At 42.8% G+C, this 19,545-nt stretch overlaps 1 protein-coding gene across 14 annotated transcripts in view; it reads left to right on the top strand.

The window, feature by feature from the left end:
* MSH2 (mutS homolog 2) overlaps positions 1-19,545 on the top strand; it is a 136,042-nt gene that overhangs the window by 4,640 nt on the left and 111,857 nt on the right. For 8 of the 14 annotated variants that reach the window (XM_055240848.2, XM_063618050.1, XM_055240846.2 and 5 more), the window contains exons 2-6: positions 716-870; positions 2,425-2,703; positions 4,750-4,899; positions 6,578-6,727; positions 8,628-8,761. In XM_055240848.2, coding sequence (XP_055096823.2) covers positions 716-870; positions 2,425-2,703; positions 4,750-4,899; positions 6,578-6,727; positions 8,628-8,761 — 868 coding nt within the window. Of the gene's footprint in view, positions 1-715; positions 871-2,424; positions 2,704-4,749; positions 4,900-6,577; positions 6,728-8,627; positions 8,762-19,545 lie in introns of those variants that run through there. The other 6 variants (XM_055240851.2, XM_055240855.2, XM_063618051.1 and 3 more) reach the window with 5 other exon arrangements.

Here is a 19,545-nt window from a genome sequence, read left to right as displayed (position 1 = left end):
CAAGGAGATAATTTTGGAGCTTTAAGATTTGACTGCCATGCTGGATTTTGGACTTGCATGGGGCCTGTAGCCCCTTTGTTTTGGCCAATTTCTCCCATTTGGAATGGCTGTATTTACCCAATTCCTGTACCGCATTGTATCTGGAAAGTAACTAACTTGCTTTTGATTTGACAGGCTCATAGGCAGAAAGGACTTACCTTGTCTTGAGTGAGTCTTTGAACTGTGGAATTTTGAGTTAATGCTGAAATGAGTTAAGGCTTTGGGGGACTTTTGGGAAGGCATGATTGGTTTTGAAATGTGAGGACATGAGATTTGGGAGGGGTCGGGGCAGAATGATATGGTTTGGCTATGTCCCCACCTAAATCCCATCTTGAATTCCCATGTGTTGTGAGAGGGACCTGGTGGGAGATAATTGAATCATGGGGTTGGATCTTTCCCATGCTGTTGTGATAGTGAATAAGTCTCACGAGATCTGATGGTTTTAAAAACGGAAGTCTACCTGCACTGCCTGCTGCCATCCGTGTAAGACATGACTTGTTCCTCCTTGCCTTCTGCCACGATTGTGAGACCTCCCAGCCATGTGGACTATAAGTCCAGTAAGCCTCTTTTTCTTCCCAGTCTCGGGTATGTCTTTATCAGCAGCGTGAAGTCCAACTAATACAGTGCTTGAACATGTAATATCTCAAATCTGTAATGTACTTTTTTTTTTTTAAAGGAGCAAAGAATCTGCAGAGTGTTGTGCTTAGTAAAATGAATTTTGAATCTTTTGTAAAAGATCTTCTTCTGGTTCGTCAGTATAGAGTTGAAGTTTATAAGAATAGAGCTGGAAATAAGGCATCCAAGGAGAATGATTGGTATTTGGCATATAAGGTAACTATCTTCCTTTTTAATTTACTTATTTTTTTAAGAGTAGAAAAATAAAAATGTGAAGAATTTAATTGTGTTTTAGTATTTTAAGTAGATTGTGATAGTAGAATGGTTTGAGACACTTTAATAGCAATTAGCATGTGTTTTTTAAAAAGTTGCAGTTTGGCTGGGCGCAGTGGCTCATGCTTGTAATCTCAGTATTTTGGGAGGCTGAGGCAGGTAGATTGCCTGAACCCAGGAGTTCAAGACCAGCCCCATCTCTACTGAAGATAAAAAAATTTTAAAAAATTAGCTGGGGCTATTGGCACAGACCTGTGGTCCCAGCTAATCAAGAAGCTGAGGTGAGAGGATCACTTGGGCCCAGGAGGTTGAGGTTACAGTTTAACTTTCGGAGGCCAAGGCAGGAGGATTGCTTGAGTCCAGGAGTTTGAGACCACCCTGGGCAATGTAGGGAGATCCCATCTCTATAGAAGGATAGATTAGATAGATAATTTCTGAGGGGAGGGGAGGGGAAGAGAAGGGGAGAGCCAGGGAAGGGGAGGGAGAGGGGAGGGGAAGAGAAAGGGGGAGGGCCAGGGAAGGGGAGGGAGAGGGGAGGGGAGGGGAGGGCAGGGCCAGCAGTAAGGTCATAATAGAGACATGTGTCTGTAAGATCCTTATAATAGGTGAGAATGGCCACAAATTAGCACCACAGATTTGTATTTTTAGTAGAGACGGGGTTTTACCATGTTGGCCAGGCTGGTCTTGAACTCCTGACCTCAAGTGATCTGCTTGCCTTGGCCTCCCATAGTGCTGAGATTACAGGTGTGAGCCACCATGCCCAACCACAAGCATTTATTTATTTATTTATTTATTTAGAGACAGAGTCTTGCTCTGTTGCCAGGCTGGAGCGCAGTGGCACCATCTGGGCTCACTGCAAACTCTGACTCCCTGGTTCAAGCTATTCTCCTGCCTGAGCCTCCCGAGTAGCTGGGATTACAGGTGTGCGCCACAGCACCCGGCTAATTTTTGTATTTTTAGTAGAGACGGGGTTTCACCATGTTGGCCAGGATGGTCTCAATCTCCTGACCTCATGATTCGCCTGCCTTGGCCTCCCAAAGTGTTGGGATTATAGGCGTGAGCCACAGCACTCGGCCAGTTATTTTTTTATAAGAAAACATTTTATTGGCCAGGCGTGGTGGCTCACACCTGTAATCCCAGCACTTTGGGAGGCCGAGGCAGGTGGATCACAAGGTCAGGAGTTCGAGACCAGCCTGGCCAACATGGTGAAACCCCATCTCTAATAAAAATACAAAAATTAGCCAGGCGTGGTGGTGTGCGCCTGTATTCCCAGGCTGAAGCAGGAGAATCGATTGAACCCTTGAGGCAGAGGTTGCAGTGAGTCGAGATTGCACCATTGCACTCCAGCCTGGGTGACAGAGCAAGACTTCATCTCAAAAAAAAAAGAAAACATTTTATTAATAAGGTTCATCGAGTTTAGATTTTTCCTTTTTGCTTATAAAATTTTAAAGTACGTTCAAGAGTTTGTTAAATTTTTAAAATTTTATTTTTACTTAGGCTTCTCCTGGCAATCTCTCTCAGTTTGAAGACATTCTCTTTGGTAACAATGATATGTCAGCTTCCATTGGTGTTGTGGGTGTTAAAATGTCTGCAGTCGATGGCCAGAGACAGGTTGGAGTTGGGTATGTGGATTCCATACAGAGGAAACTAGGACTGTGTGAATTCCCTGATAATGATCAGTTCTCCAATCTTGAGGCTCTCCTCATCCAGATTGGACCAAAGGAATGTGTTTTACCTGGAGGGGAGACTGCTGGAGACATGGGGAAACTGAGACAGGTAAGTGAATTGAGTCTAGTGATAGAGGAGATTCCAGGCCTAGGAAAGGCTCTTTAATTGACATGATACTGTTTTATTTAAGGAAAAATAATAAAAAAACTCTTTTTTTTTGTATCTAATTAAAATAATGTTTTGATGTTTACAGAAACTTTGTATATTTAATTGGACATTAGAACAAGCTGTTTCTTGTGTAAGATTTTACCCCAGATCTTTTCTCCCCACTTTCCTTTCTGTCTTGTGTTCCAAAAGAGTAATTATTATGGTAAATATTACTGTAATTATGGATTTATCAAATAAGATGCAGTTCTTTAGCATTTTTTGATAGTTCGAGTGGAACTTTAGCCTGTTATTTTACTATTTGTTTTATTTTAACTAAATTCTGATTGTGTCATGTTTTTTGTTTTTTGGTTTTTTTTTTTTTTTTTGAGACCGAGACTCGCTCTGTCGCCCAGGCTGGAGTGCAGTGGTGCGATCTCGGCTCACTGCAACCTCCGCCTCCCAGGTTCAAGCAATTCTTCTGCCTCAGCCTCCCAAGTAGCTGGGATTACAGGTGTGCACCACCACACCCGGCTAATTTTTGTATTTTTAGTAGAGATGACGTTTCACCATCTTGGCCAGGCTGGTCCTGAACCCCTCACCTCGTGATCCACCCACCTTGGCCTCCCAAAGTGCTGGGATTACAGCCATGAGCCACCATGCTCGGCTTTGATTGTGTCAATTGTATAGGCATGTGGTTTATTATTTAGATATTTCTTTTTTTTTTCTTTGAGGTGGAGTTTCACTCTTGGTGCCCAGGCTGGAGTGTAACAGCATGATCTCAGCTCACTGCAACCTCCACCTCCTGGGTTCAAGCAATTCTCTTGCCTCAGCAGGAGTAGCTTGGGATTACAGGCATGCCCCACCACACCTGGCCAATTTTGTATTTTTAGTAGAGACAGGGTTCCACCATGTTGGTCAGGCTGGTCTTGAACTCCTGACCTCAGGTGATCCGCCCACCTCAGCCTCCCAAAGTGCTGGGATTATAGGCGTGAGCCACGGTGCCCAGCCTATTTAGATTTTTTTTTTTTTTTTTTTTTGAGACGGAGTCTCACTCTGTCACCCAGGCTAGAGTGCAGTGGCATGATCCACAATCTTGGCTCACTGCCACCTCCACCTTCTGGGTTCAAGTGATTCTTCTGTCTCAGCCTCCCATGCCAGCATGCCCAGCTAATTTTTGTATTTTTATAGAGACAGGGTTTCATCATATTGGTCAGGCTAGTCTCTAACTCCTGACCTTGTGATCCACCCACCTCAGCCTCCCAAAGTGCTGGGATTACAGGTGTGAGCCACAGCGCCCGGCCTAGATATTTCTTAAGGTATGTATCTCCCAAGGATTCTTCACTTTTTGTGGTCCTCAAGTACCATAAGCACTGCTGGAGATAACACATGTGATGGACATTTTTAGCATAGATTGTATCTAAGCAACTTTCCACAACTAATAGTTCTGTTAAGGGTTGTTATTGTGGCCGGGCGCGGTGGCTCATGCCTGTAATCCTGGCACTTCGGGAAGCTGAGGCCGGTGGATCACCTGAGGTCAGGGATTTGAGACCAGCCTGTCCAATGTGGTGAAACCCTGTCTCTACTAAAAATGCAAAGAAGAAAAAAACTAGCCAAGCATGGTGGCTTGCTCCTATAATCCTAGCTACTTGGGAGGCTGAGGCAGGAGAATTGCTTGAACCTGGGAGCAGAGGTAGCAGTGAGCCAAGGTCGTGTCACCGCATTCCATCCTGGGCGACAGTGAGACTGTCTCAAAACAAAAAAAGAATTGTTACTGTTGGGACTATTTTTTGAAAGCTTTTTGTGAACGTAATTTTATATTTTGATGAAAATTTAGTTTATTGATGTAAAAAGTGTTATCAGTGCCTCATATTATCAATGTCCTGCACATTGTATAAACATTTAATGTGGGTGAATCTGTTATCACTATAATTATCAATGTTATAATTTTCATTATTGCTTTTCTTATTCCTTTTCTCATAGTAGTTTAAACTATTTCTTTCAAAATAGATTATTCAAAGAGGAGGAATTCTGATCACAGAAAGAAAAAAAGCTGACTTTTCCACAAAAGACATTTATCAGGACCTCAACCGGTTGTTGAAAGGCAAAAAGGGAGAACAGATGATGAATAGTGCTGTATTGCCAGAAATGGAGAATCAGGTACATGGATTATAAGTGTGAATTATAATATATATAATGTAAATATGTAATATATAATAAATAATATGTAAATTATAGTGACTTTTTAGAGGGATATTTCTGTCATATTTATCTCAAAACCTAAGCTGTGTATCAATGATACTAAGCTTTTTTTTTTTTTTTTTGAGACAGAGTTTCACTTTTGTTGCCCAGTGCGATCTTGGCTCACCACAACCTCTGCCTCCCAGGTTCAAGTGATCCTCCTGCCTTGGCCTCCCGAGTAGCTGGGATTACAGGCATGTGCCACCACGCCTGGCTCGTCTTTTTTTGTATTTTTAGTAGAGATGGGGTTTCTCTATGTTGGTCAGGCTGGTCTCAAGCTCCTCAACCTCAGGTGATCTGCCCGCTTCGGCCTTCCAAAGCGCTGAGATTACAGGCATGAGCCACTGCGTCCGGCCTGTTTTTATAGTTTATGTACATGGAATTATATATTCTCCCTAGCTTCTTTCATTCAATATTTGTAAGATTTATCCATATTATTGAGTGTAGTTGTGGATTTTTGCGTTCATATTTCATAGCACGAGCATGTCAGAATTTATCCATTTTACTTCCCTTCCGCCCGCCCCTGCTACTCTCCCCATTTTTACCAATTTTTTTGTTTTTTTGAGATGAAGTCTCAGAATCTTGCTCTGTCGCCCAGGCTGGAGTGCTGTGGCATGGTCTCAGCTGACTGCAACTTCTGCCTCTGGGTTCAGCTGCACGCCACCATGCCTGGCTAATTTTTGTATTTTCAGTAGAGAGGGGATTTTGCTGTGTTGGCCAGGCTGGTCTCGAACTCCTGACCTCAGGTGATCCACCCGCCTCGGCCTGCCAGAGTACTGTGATTACAGGCGTGAACCACCGTGCGCGACCCCCATTTTAATTTTGATAGACATTTGGGTAGTTTTCATTTTTGGCTGTTATAAATACTGCTGCGATTACAGTTAATTTTCACAGTTTTTTTTTTTTTTTTTTGAGATGAGTTTTGCTCTTGTTGCTCAGGCTGGAGTGCAATGGTGCGATCTCAGCCCACTGCAACCTTTGCCTTCTGGATTCAAGTGATTCTCCTTTCTCATCTCCTGAGTAGCTGGGGTTTACAGGCATGTGCCACCATGCCCAGCTAATTTTTGTATTTTAATGTCACAGTTCTGGAGGCTAGGAAGTTCAGAATTAAGGCACTGGCTGATCTGTTGTCTGGTGAGGGCCCACTTCCTCATAGATAACCATTTTCTCACTCTAACCTCACAAGGTTGAAAGGGCCTAATTTTTGTATTTTTAATAGAGATGGGTTTCACTATGTTGGCTAGGCTGGTCTCAAACTCCTAGCCTCGAGTCATCCGCCTGCCTCGTCCTCCCAGAGTGCTTGGATTACAGCATGAGCCACCGTGCCTGGCCCCCATTTTAGTTTTGATGGACATTTGGGCAATTTTCTTTTTTGGCTATTCTAAATAATGCTGCGATTACTGTTAATTTTCACCTTGTGAAAACCATTTTCAAATCTCAAGAGATTAACCTTTGGTTTTCTTGGCTTGGATTGGGAAGGAACACCAAGGAAAATGAGGGACTTCAGAATTTATTTCCATTTTGCATTTGTTTTTTAAAATCTTTAGAACTGGATCCAGTGGTATAGAAATCTTCGATTTTAAATTCTTAATTTTAGGTTGCAGTTTCATCACTATCTGCGGTAATCAAGTTTTTAGAACTCTTATCAGATGATTCCAATTTTGGACAGTTTGAACTGACTACTTTTGACTTCAGCCAGTACATGAAATTGGATATTGCAGCAGTCAGAGCCCTTAACCTTTTTCAGGTAAAAAAAAAAAAGGTTAAAAATGTTGAATGGTTAAAAAATGTTTTCATTGATATATACTGAAGAATCTTATTAAGGAGCTAAAATATTTTGAAATATTATTATACTTGGATTAGATAAGTAGCTTCAAATGGCTATATTTTTCTCTCCCCTCCCCCACTCCACTTTTTAACTTTTTTTTTTTTTTTTTTTTTTTTTAAAGACAGAGTCTCACTTGTCCCCTAGGCCAGAGTGCAGTGGCACAATCTCGGCCCACTGCAACCTCCACCTCCCAAGTAGCTGGGATTACAGTTGCCTGCCACCATGCCTGGTTAATTTTTATATTTTTAGTAGGGACGGGGGGGACAGGGTTTCACCATGTTGGCCAGGTTGATCTCAAACTTCTGACCTTAGGTGATCCTCGCACCTCGGCTTCTCAAAGTGCTGGGATTACAGGCTTGAGCCATCGCGCCCGGCCTACTTTTTACTTTTTTAGAGACTGGGCTTTACTCTATCCACCCAGGGTGGAGTGAAGTGGCAAGATCATAGCTCACTGCAGTGTTGAACTCCTGGGCTCAAGCGATCCTCCTGCTTCAACCTCATGAGTAGCTGGGTCTACAGGCACAAGCTACCGTGCTTGCCTAATTTTAAGATTTTTTCAGAGTTGGAGTTTCACAGTGTTGCCCAGGATGTTCACTCACTCCTGGCTTCAAGGGATTCTTCCGCCTTAGCCTCTGGAGTGGTAGCTCGGATTACAGGCATATACTACCATGCTCTGCTGTTTTTTTTTTTCAAGGCTTTTTTTTTTTTTTTAAGAGACTGGTGTCACTATGTATGCTTCCTAGGCTAGAGTGCAGTGGCTATTCACAGGAAGTGCCATCAGAGTGTACTACAGCTTCAAAGTCCTGGGCTCAAGCCATTCTATCATAGTCTCCAAAGTAGCCGGGACTACAGGTGTGTCTCACTGTGCCTTGATCTCGAATTGCTTTTTTTTTTTCCTAGTTTCAAGCTATCTATGTAGTATTAGTCGTCACTTTATGAATAATTCTGTATACTACTAATAGCAATTTTTTTTTTTTTTTTTTTTTTTTTTTTGAGATGGAGTCTCACTCTTGTCGCCCAGGCTGGAGTGCGGTGGTGTGATCTCAGCTCACTGCAACCTCTGCCTCTCGGGTTCGGGCAATTAGCTGGGATTAGAGGTGCCCGCCACCATGCCCAGCTAATTTTTGTAGTTTTAGTAGAGATGGGGTTTCATCTTGTTGGCTAGGCTGGACTCTTAACTCCTGACCTCAGGTGATCTGCCTGCCTTGGCCTCCCAAATTGATGGGATTACAGGCGTAAACCACTGCGCCCAGCGTAGCAGTTTAAGATGACATTCTAAGAAGTTTTATGTCTAAAACTGCAGTAAGTGGCTGGGTGACGTGGCTCATGCCTGTAATCCCAACACTTAGGGAGTCCAGGGTGGGAGGATAACTTGAGGCCAGGAGTTGAGACCAGCGTGGGCAACATAGTGAGACTCTGTCTTTACAAAAGAGAAAAAATTAGCAGGGTTTAGTGGCATGCACCTGTAGTCTCAGCTACTCGAAAGGCTGAAGTGGGAGGATTCCTTGAGCCCCAAGAGTTCTGGCTTGCCATGAGCCAGGATGGCACCACTGTACTCCAGTCTGGGCAATAGAGTGAGACCCTGTCTCAACAAATAAAATAAAACTGTAGTAATTATAAAGTGGTTTTGGCTGGGGGAGAAATGTATAGCTGAACATACGGATTAAGAGGTTGAAAGTTGGTCTTAGGAAGAGGAACTTTTTGTGGAAATTTGTTATATTTGAAGAATATTATGTTATTGTTCCTCTGTTTTTCATGGCATAGTAAGGTTTTCACTAATGAGCTTGCCATTCTTTCTATTTTATTTTTTGTTTACTAGGGTTCTGTTGAAGATACCACTGGCTCTCAGTCTCTGGCTGCCTTGCTGAATAAGTGTAAAACCCCTCAAGGACAAAGACTTGTTAACCAGTGGATTAAGCAGCCTCTCATGGATAAGAACAGAATAGAGGAGAGGTATGTTATTAGTTTATAGTTTTGTTAGTTTTATGTAACCTGCAGTTACCAGTTACCCACATGATTATAGCACTTACTGTAATATGCAGTTTTGCAAGTGTATCTTACCATTTAACTGTACAGAGTACATAGTAATGATTTAGATTGATTAAATAACTCATTTTTTTAATAAGTTTTTTTCACTATAAAAAAGTTTATTTTATTTGAGATGGTATGATATCGAACATGTTCATACTGTATGTAATCTTGGGTAAATTACTCAACCTTTATGTCATAGTTTCTTCACCTTTAAAATGACATTAATAAAACAGCTACTTAATAGGATTATAAGCACGAGATGATTTAATATACATAAAATACTTACGGTCTGACATATAGGAAGCACTTAACTCTTTATTCTAGAAAAGATTTAAGGTGACCTAAACATATATGTCAGAAAATCTTTAAAATTGTGGAAATAGAAGGTTGTATAATTCTGCTATCCTAAAATTACTAGTATTTCAATATATTTTATTTTAGTCTTTTCTTTTAGATACAAGTTTTAAAACTTTTAAGTGAAGTGTAATATATGTAAGTACTGCTTGATGAATTTAAGGTGATTTCTGAAGCCAGGTTTGTTGGGGAAGAGGAGTGGGATTTAGTGATTTAGAACCAGAAATTGGGGCTGAGTGCGATGGCTCATGCCTATAATTCCAGCACTTTGGGAGGCCGTAGTGGGAGGATTGTTTGTGCCCCGGAGTTCAAGACCAGCCTGGGCAACTCAGTGAGACACCATCTCTACAAAAGAAAGAAAAAAAATTAGCTCAGTGTGGTGACATGTACCTGTAGCCCGAGCTACTCGGGAGGCTGAGGTGGGAATATCACCCGGGCCCAGAAGTTTGAGGCTGCAGTGTGCTATGATTGTGCCACTGAACTCCAGCCTGGGCAATGGAGTGAAACCCTGTCTCAAAAAAAAAAAAACAAACAAAAAAGAAATTGAGGCTGGGCACGGTGGCTCACACATATAATCCAGCACTTTGGGAGGTTGAGGCAGGATAATTGCTTGAGCCCAGGAGTTTGAGACCAGTCTGGGCAACAAAATGACACCCCATTTCTACCAAAAATATTTTTTAAAACTTTAGCTGGGCATGGTGGCATGTGCCTGTGGTCCCAGCTACACGGGAGGCTAAGGCTGGAGGATTGTTTGAGCCCAGGAGGTTGAGGCTGCAGTGAGCCATATTCATGTCTCTGCACTCCAGCCTGGGTGACATAGTGAGTCGCTGTCTCAAACAAAAATCAACAGGCTAGATGTGGTGGCTCACCCCTGTAATCCCAACACTTTGGGAGGCTGAGGCGGGCGGATTACTTGAGGTCAAGAGTTCGAGACCAGCCTGGCCAACATGGTGAAACCCCATCTCTACTAAAAATACAAAATTAGATGGGCATGGTGGTGTGTGTCTGTAATCCCAGCTACTCTTGAGGCTGAGGCATGAGAATCGCTTGAGTTGGGAGGCAAAGGTTGCAGTGAGCTGAGATTGTGCCACTGCACCCTAGCCTGGGTGACAAACGAGATTTCGTATCAAAAAAACAAACAAAAAAAGACACCCAAAATCAACAACAACAAAAACAATATTGGAATGATTGGGTCCCCAAACAAAGATAAATGTTTGAGATGATGGATATCTCAGTTACCCTGATTTGAGTATTATACATTGTATGCATGTATTAAAATATTACAAACCCTCAAATGTGTACAATTATGAGGTACCAATAAAAAAAGAAGAGATCGGAAGGACTGGGTAATTTGCAAGTAATTAAGGCAATTTACAATTTTTAATTTTTATTTGTGAATAAGTAGTTATATTTATACGTGTCAAAATTCAAAAAGGACAGGTGGATATACAGTGATAAGTCACCCCCCCTTCTCTGTCAGCTCCATAAAGAGACTCTGTCTTGCATGGCTCCAGGGTCACATTTCCTATTGTATTTTGCCACCACCTGCCCTGGGAGCAACAGTGTTAGTTTCTTGAACATCCTTCCAAGCAGAGTCTGGGCCTACACAAGCAAAACAAGTGTGTCTATTCTCTCTCCTCTTTAATTTTTTTTTAAAGGAAGTGATTGATAATTTAACACTCAAGCTATAGGTCATTGGTTATATTTTTAATTTCCAGTTTATGGGAATAGAGGAAGTGTCAGTGATCCCCTTCTGGTTTAAGAACTGGAGGATACATGTGTTTAGATCCTTTAGAAACCTGAAATGTCACTTAATATAATTACCAGAGTAATACTTTTTAGAAAGCAAGCTATCTATCAAAAGTAGGTTTTTGAAGAAGTGGATAAGGGAAGGTTGCTTTCACGGGACATAGCAATAATTTCTAAAATCTAATGGTTTTACAAGACTTGTTCATTAGAAGTAACATCTGTGAGGATGGCTTTATGAGTCAAAATATTATCTGCTTATTACCCCACCTGTAGGGTAAGAAGGAATATTTTTTTCTTGGTGACAATAATTTTTAGCAGCAAGTGGGGAGGGCCTGTGGCTTTCAAGGCCAAACGTTGAAATACCACAGACTAGGAAGAAAAAGATACAGTCCTTATACAGGATTTGTTTGTTTCTTCTTTCTTCATTTTTGTAGAGACGAGGTCTCACTATGTTGCCCAGGCAGGTCTCTCTCTATTTTTTTTTTTTTTTTTTTGAGACCAAGTTTCGCTCTTGATGCCCAGGCTGGAGTGCAGTGGTGTGATTTTGGCTCACCACAACCTCTGCCTCCTGGGTTCAAGCGATTCTCCTGCCTCAGCCTTCCTGAGTAGCTGGGATTACAGGCATGCGCCACCATGCCCGGCTAATTTTGTATTTTTAGTAGAGATGGGGTTTCTCCATGTGGGTCAGGCTGCTCTCGAACTCCCGGCCTCAGATGATCCACTTGCCTCGGCCTCCCACAGTGCTGGGATTACAGGCGTGAGCCACTGAGCCTGGCCAGGCTGGTCTCAAGCAATCCCCACCCACCTCAGCTTCCTAAAGTGCTGGCATTACAGGTGTGAGCCCCCATGCCCAGCCTGTTTCTTGTAATTATTCCTCTTTCTCAACTCTGTCAGCTGTGGTACCTCATGCTTCCTAGTTTAAGCCTTCTTGGGAGTTCTCAGGAGAAATCTATTATCTCCCTTACTAAGCATTTCGGGTTGATCTTCCTTCCAGGTTACGTATAAAACCAAGTTTTTTTGGTTCTTTTTTTTTTCTTTTAAAAGAAATGAGATTTTGTCATGTTCAAGCTCAAGTAATACACCTTCCTCTGCCTCCCAAAGTGCTAGGATTACAGGCATGAGCCACTGCACCTGTACTTGCAGATGTACGTACAGAAAGATGATCTGTACTGTTCATTTTTCCATTCACTAAAACCTACTTGCAACTATGAGAATATGTTATTGCCATCTAGAAATGAGTTTCTAGGGATTTGTTCCTTTTTGTACTTTATTTAAACAATCGAATTAGAAATTATTATTATCATTATTTTTTGAGATGGAGTCTTGCTCTGTTGCCCAGGCTGGAGTGCAGTGGCATGATCTCAGCTCACTGCAACCTCCACCTCCTGGGTTCAAGGGATTCTCCTGTCTCAGCCTCCCAAATAGCTGGGACTACAGGCGTGCACCACCACACCTGGCTAATTTTTATATTCTTTTTTTTGAGACGGAGTCTCGCTCTGTCACCCAGGCTGGAGTGCAGTGGCGCAATCTCGGCTCACTGCAAGCTCCGCCTCCTGGGTTCATGCCATTCTCCTGCCTCAGCCTCTCCAAGTAGCTGGGACTACAGGCGCCCGCCACCACGCCCGGCTAATTTTTTGTATTTTTAGTAGAGATGGGGTTTCACCGTGGTCTCAATCTCCTGACCTCGTGATCCGCCCACCTCGGCCTCCCAAAGTGCTGGGATTAGAAGCGTGAGCCACCACCCCCAGCCTAATTTTTATATTCTTAATAGAGACAGGGTTTCACTATGTTGGCCAGGCTGGTCTCGAACTCCTGACCTCAGATGATCCACTCGCCTTGGCCTCCCAAAGTACTGGAATTATAGGCGTAAGCCACTGTGCCCGGCCGAAATTATTTATAATAAGGCATGGTGGCTTGTGCCTGAAGTCCCAGCTACTTGGGAAGCTGAGGCAGAAACTTTAAAGGATCAAAAGTTCAAGTCCACACTGGGAAAATAGTGGGAACCTTCCCTATCCCCAGTCTTCAAAAAAGAAAAAAATTTGCTGGAGAAGGTCACACAATGCTGATAGGTCCCATTGGGCTTTCATGCTTTCTAGCTTTCAGTGATAACTGGATGTTACTTTTATTGTCTGACTCATTATAGTGACGAACGCCCGATTTTTTACTTTCCCTTAAGCCTTCAGCTGTCTCCTACCTCTAAGCAGATGATTTCTTCCTTAACACTTAAAACCTCAAAATTTATCTGTACTTCCACTCTTTTACTCTCTGGCTCTTTCTCAGAAGAAGAAATAACACTTATTTCTTTTCAAAGCCAACCTTTCCATACTCTACTTGGAGACATATTTATTTCTTTTTTTTTTTTTTTTTTTTTTTTTGAGCGGAGTCTCACTCTGTCGCCCGGTCTGGAGTGCAATGGCTCAATCTCCACTCAGTGCAACCTCTGCCTCCCAGGTTCAAGCGATTCTCCTGCCTCAGCCTGCTGAGTACCTGGGATTACAGGTTAGCACACCACGCCTGGCCAATTTTTGGGTTTTCAGTAGAGACAGGGTTTTGCCGTGTTGGCCAGGCTGGTCTCTTAACTCCTGACCTCGCAATCCGCCTGCCTCGGCCCTCCAAAGTGCTAGGATTACAGGCGAAAGCCACCGCACCCAGCCCTCATGTAGCAATCTTAATTAGAAATATGTCTCTGGCTGGGCACGGTGGCTCATGCCTGTAATCCCAGCACTTTGGGAGGCCAAGGCGGGCAGATCACCTGAGGTCAGGAGTTCAGGACCAGCCTGACCAACATGGAGAAACCCTGTCTCTAGTAAAAATACAAAATTAGCTGGGTGTGGTGGCATATGCCTGTAATCCCAGCTACTCAGGAGGCTGAGGCAGGAGAATCGCTTGAATCAGGGAGGTGGAGGTTGCGGTGAGCCAAGATCTCACCATTGCACTCCAGCCTAGGCAACAAGCAAAACTCCATCTCAAAAAGAAAAAAAAAAAAAAAAGATTGCTATGTTAATCTTATTTTATATAAAAAGAAATAATATTAAACAAGAAGGCAATAAAAATGCCAAATTCAATACACAAATTATTTTGTCAGCATTTTCACAAGAATAAACTATTTTATATGCTAACATATGTTCAATGTTCCTTACAGAATTCTGACATTAAAAAGGAAAAATTACCAAAGCTTCAGATGAATCTATAAATGGACAAAAGAAAAAGCTTAAAAGGATAAAGAGCAACACTCCAAGTGCATGTATAAACATAAGGACTCTTGGGACTTACCCTTTTTGAAAATCTTTAGGCCTAGCACAGTATTTGCTATTTAATGTATCAAATGGGTGGTTTTGACTTCATTAATCCATATGTAGGACAGATGAAAAAAAGAATTATAAACTTGTAATTACAGTTCTTTAGGAACCATATTTGCTGTCAGCCTTTTAAATACGCTGTCAGGCAATTCCAGTCAGCACTTTTGAAAAAAACCTACCTACCTACCTATCTATCTGTCTATCTATGTATCTATCTAGAGACTGAGTTATAAGACTAGCTAGTTTTTGTATTTTTGGTAGAGACAGGATTTTGTCATGTTTTCTAGGCTGTTCCTGAACTCCTGAGCTCAAGCCATCCACCTGCCTCAGCCTCCCAAAGCGCTGGGATTACAGGCGTGAGCCACCATGCCCAGCTAATTCTAGTCAGCTCTTAAAATGAAAGCCTAGAAATGGTAGGGTTAAAGAGGGGACAGAAAGTTGATTTTAAAATACCTAGAATTTGGCCAGGCACAGTGGCTGTAACCGCAGCACTTTGGGAGGCCAAGGCGGCCGGATTGCCTTGGCCTGCCCCAGCCTCCCAAAGTGCTGGGATTATAGGTGTGAGCTCAGGAGTTCGAGACCAGCCTGGGCAACATGGTGAAACCCTGTCCTAGTAAAATATAAAAAATTAGCTGCATGTGGTGGCGTGCACCTGTGGTCCCAGTTACTTGGGAGGCTGAGGCAGGAGAATTGCTTGAACCTGGGAGGCAGAGGTTGCAGTGAGCTGAGGTTGCGCCACTGCACTCCAGCCTGGGCGACAGAGTGAGACTCTGTCTCAAAAAAAAAAAAAAAAAAAAAAAAACCCAAGAATTTGATTAATTCTGTCAGAATTTTAGGGGTTAACTGATCCCCAACATGACTCAGCTGTATGCAATTTAATACAATATTAATTCGCATGTTGACTCTCAGAATTGCATACAGCTGAGTCATTTTATTGAATAGGATTGATAGGTATACTATGTTATGCCAACAATAACTGGTACTTCTAAAATTGTGATTTTTAAATTAGCATTGTCACGGAAACAGCAGAGTAGTTGTTTTTTTCTTTAAGCTTCTTTTAGCCAGAAACATAAACTGAAACTGTAATTATTACTGAAATCATATGTTGAATAGACTTGTGAAACTAGCAATTTATTAGGCCCTTAATGATATCTGGACCAAAGGCTGAGGGAGCTGGGCTGTGTGTATGTTGCTTTGTGCTTTGTTTTTTGGAAGTTTGTCGTTTCTTTGCCATTTTACTTCTTTCTTTTTTTTTTTGAGACGGAATCTCGCTCTGTCACCCAGGCTGGAGTGCAGTGGTGCAGTCTCCGCTCACTGCAAGCTCCGCCTCCCGGGTTCACTCCATTCTCCTGCTTCAGCCTCCCAAGTAGCTGGGACTACAGGTGCCTACCACCATGCCCAGCTAATTTTCTGTATTTTTTAATAGAGATGGGGTTTCACCATGTTAGCCAGTATGGTCTCAATCTCCTGACCTCGTGATCCGCCTGCCTTGGCCTCGCAAAGTGTTGGGATTACAGGCGTGAGCCACTGCGCCTGGTCCATTACTTCTTTCTTAATGTTACATCATCCCTCCCTTTTTCTTTTTTGAGATGGAGTTTTGCTCTTGTCAGCTAGGCTGGAGTGCGATGGCGCCATTTTGGCCCACTGCAGCCTCTGCCTCCCAGGTTCAAATGATTGTCCAGCCTCAGCCTCCCAAGTAGCTAGGATTACAGGCACCCGCCACCATGCCCAGCTAATTTTTGTATTTTTAGTAGAGATGGGGTTTTGCCATGTTGGCCAGGTTGGTCTTGAACTCCTGACCTCAGGTGATCCGCCTGCCTTGGCCTCCCAAAGTGCTGGGATTACAGGTGTGAGTCACTGCACCCAGTCCTTAATGCTACTTTATAGGTGAAAATTGTGAAATAACTTAAATTTCATTTTTATTAAAGTTAATTTTTGGGAAATTAATGAAAGGTTGACATTTTATTCTTTTGAATATTGCAATTGTTATTTGGGTTTAAATTGGGGGGCTTAGGAAGGAAAGAAGCCTGATGGTTGTTTCTGAATTTTCTGAAAATTATGTTTGATATGCCGTATGTGAAATCCAGTTTGGAGAGAATATGTCCGTTGATATGGAAAAATTAATTAAGATTTGATCTAGATAAGGCATTCCGATCATTTGGAAGTGGTTTGAGTATCTTTTTTTTTTTTTTTTTTTTTTTTTTTGAGACAGAGTCTTGCTCTGTCAAGTGTAGTGGCGCAATCTTGGCTCACTGCATCCTCCACCTCCCGGGTTCATTCAAGCAATTCTCCTGCTTCAGCCTCCCGAGTAGCTGGGATTACAGGTGTGGGCTACCATTCCCCACTAGTTTTTTTTTTTTTTTTTTTTTGAGATGGAATCTTGCTCCCATCTTGCAGGCTGGAGTGCAGTGGTGTGATCTCAACTCACTGCAATCTCCACCTCCCGGTTTCAAGCGATTAAGCGATTCTCCTTCCTCAGCCTCCTGAGTAGCTGGGATTACAGGCGTGTGCCACCACGTCTGGCTAATTTTTGTATTTTTAGTAGAGACAGGGTTTCGCCATGTTGGCCAGGCTGGTCTCGAACTCCTGACCTCAGGTAATCCACCCGCTTGGCCTCCCAAAGTGCTAGGATTACAGGTGTGAGCCACGGTGCCTGGCCTAAGTTTTGTATTTTTAGTAGAGACGGTGTTTCACCATGTTGGTCAGGCTGGTGTCAAACTCCTGACCATGCGATCCGCCTGCCTCGTCCTTCCAAAGTGCTGGGATTACAGGCGAGAGCCACCGTGCCCAGCCAGTTTAAGTATCTTTTAAAACCAGTAAGGACGAACTAGAGGTGTCAGCTCTCTTCATGGGCTTTGGAGAAATAAGACAAAAAGGAAAGAGATGTTTTGCTGGGCGCGGTGGCTCACGCCTGTAATCCCAGCACTTTGGGAGGCTGAGGCCAGCAGATCACCCGAAGTCAGGAGTCAAGACCAGAGCCATTGCACTCCAGCCTGGGCAACAAGAGCACAACTTCGTCTCAAAAAGAAAAAGAAAACAGGAAAGAGATGTTTTGATTTTTGAGTGTTCTGTTCTTACTCTACAGCACTTAGCAGTAGTCCATCTATCCACCTTGTTTGTTCTTTACAACAAAACCCCATTGGTTCTCTCTTACCAAGTTTGCTTTATTCTTGGTTTATCCTTTGTAAGATGTGAAAGGGATATGAAGAGCAAATAGGAAGCGTTACTGTTGCTGCTTGAGAGAAAGCTGTTTTAAAATTTGTTGGCACACAATTTGTAAAAGTACAACAAAAGTGTGCATTTATGGCTTTTCATTTATGTTTTATCATTGCTATATCTCATAATTTGTGTTTTTTTAAAATAATTTAACTTTTTATTTGAAAAGCACTGCAGGGTCACGTTATGTTTTTAAAAAATAAATTAAGAAGGTAAACACCCCTACTTCTACTTTACCTCCAGTCCTAATCTATGGTGGTAATCAGTGTTAACAGTTTAGTTTGTGTTCTTACCCTTCCAGGGTTTTTTTCCTTTATGTATACAGATATATACATTTTTAAAAACGTAGATAACACTTAAAAACAATATGGGATCGTATTAGGAATACAATTTGTATTCCTTCCCAGCAGTATTTACAGTTTTTTTTTCATTTCACTATGTATCTATTTATAAATTTTTTATTTCTGATACTTTCTCTTGAATAGGTAAGACATCATATAGTATAAAATTCAATAGAAAATCAGTTTTTCAGAGGTACAAAATTGGCTGACACTGCACAGACTCCTTTCAGTTCACAGGTAGGGATGCACAGCCACCTCTTCCACCAAGGAGAGGAAAGGATATGTGTGCTTGTGGGCTCTTCAACTCTGTTGATTACTTATGATTTATTTTCTGGTCAGTTTGAGAGGAAACAGTGATAGAATACTGGGAACGGGGAAGAAGCATAAGATTATTATTATTTTTTTTTTTTTGAGACGGAGTCTTGCTCAGTTGCCCAGGCTGGAGTGCAATGGCGTGATCTTGGCTCACTGCAAGGTCCGCCTCCCAGGTTCACGCCATTCTCCTGCCTCAGCCTCCCAAGTAGCTGGGACTGCAGGCGCCCGCCACCACGCCCGGCTAATTTTTTTTTTTTTTTTTTTTTTGTATTTTTAGTAGAGACGGGGTTTCACCATGTTAGCCAGGATGGTCTCTATCTCCTGACTTTGTGATCCGCCCGCCTCGGCCTCCCAAAGTGCTGGGATTATAGGCATGAGCCACCGCACCCAGCTTTAAACTTTTTTGAGACGGAGCCTCACTCTGTTGCCCAGGCTGCAGTGCAGGGGTGTGATCTTGGCTCACTCTAAGCTTCGCCTCCCAGGTTGACACCATTCTCCTGCCTCAGCCTCCCGAGTAACTGGGACGACAGGCACCTGCCACCACACCGGGCTAATTTTGTTTTTGTATTTTTAGTAGAGATGGGGTTTCACCCTGTCAGCCAGGATGGTCTCGATCTCCTGACCTCGTGATCTGCCCGCCTCGGCCTCCCAAAGTGCTGGGATTACAGGCTTGAGCCACCGTGCCTGGCCATAAGATTATTTTATCAGAAATATATTCTCTGTGATGTTTTTTACTGTTGACCTCAGAGTCGCCCAAAGGATATGGCAGTTTTATGGAAAGAAGAGAAAAGGAAAAGTGAGGGTATAGGTCAGCCAGCAGTAGACTTTGTCATTCTTTTCTTGCCCCTTTATACCTCCTTTGCTGCTTTATTTTTATTTATTTATTTATTTTTTATTTATTTTTTGAGACGGAGTCTCACTCTGTCGTCCAAGCTGGAGTGCAGTGGCGCAATCTCGGCTCACTGCAAGCTCCGCCTCCTGAGTTGACGCCATTCTCCTCCCTCAGCCTCCCGAGTAGCTGGGACTACAGGCACCTGCCACCACACCCAGCTAAGTAGGGAACCTCGCTCTTTCGCCCGGGCTGGAGTGCAGTGGCGCAATCTCACTCACTGCAATCTGTGCCTCCCAGGGCAAGTGATTCTCCTGCCTCAGCCTCCAGAGTAGCTGAGACTACAGGTGTGCGCCACTACGCCCAGCTAATTTTTGTATTTTTAGTAAAGATAGGGTTTCACCATGTTGGTTGACCAGGATGGTCTCGATCTCTTGACCTCGTGATCCGCCCTCCTTGGCCTCTCAAAGTGCTGGGATTACTGGCGTGAGCCACCGCACCTGGCCTCCCTGCTTTATTAAGATAACTAAGAAATTTCTGTGATTGCTAGGATTCAAATTTCTGTGAGCATAAGAATCAAGCTGTGTGCATAATAATTGCATG

Source organism: Symphalangus syndactylus, chromosome 14, assembly GCF_028878055.3.
Source record: "Symphalangus syndactylus isolate Jambi chromosome 14, NHGRI_mSymSyn1-v2.1_pri, whole genome shotgun sequence".
NCBI classification, from domain to species: Eukaryota; Metazoa; Chordata; class Mammalia; order Primates; family Hylobatidae; genus Symphalangus; species Symphalangus syndactylus.
The sequence above is the reverse complement of the archived record's forward strand: the minus strand, read 5'-3'. Positions and strand labels throughout refer to the sequence as shown.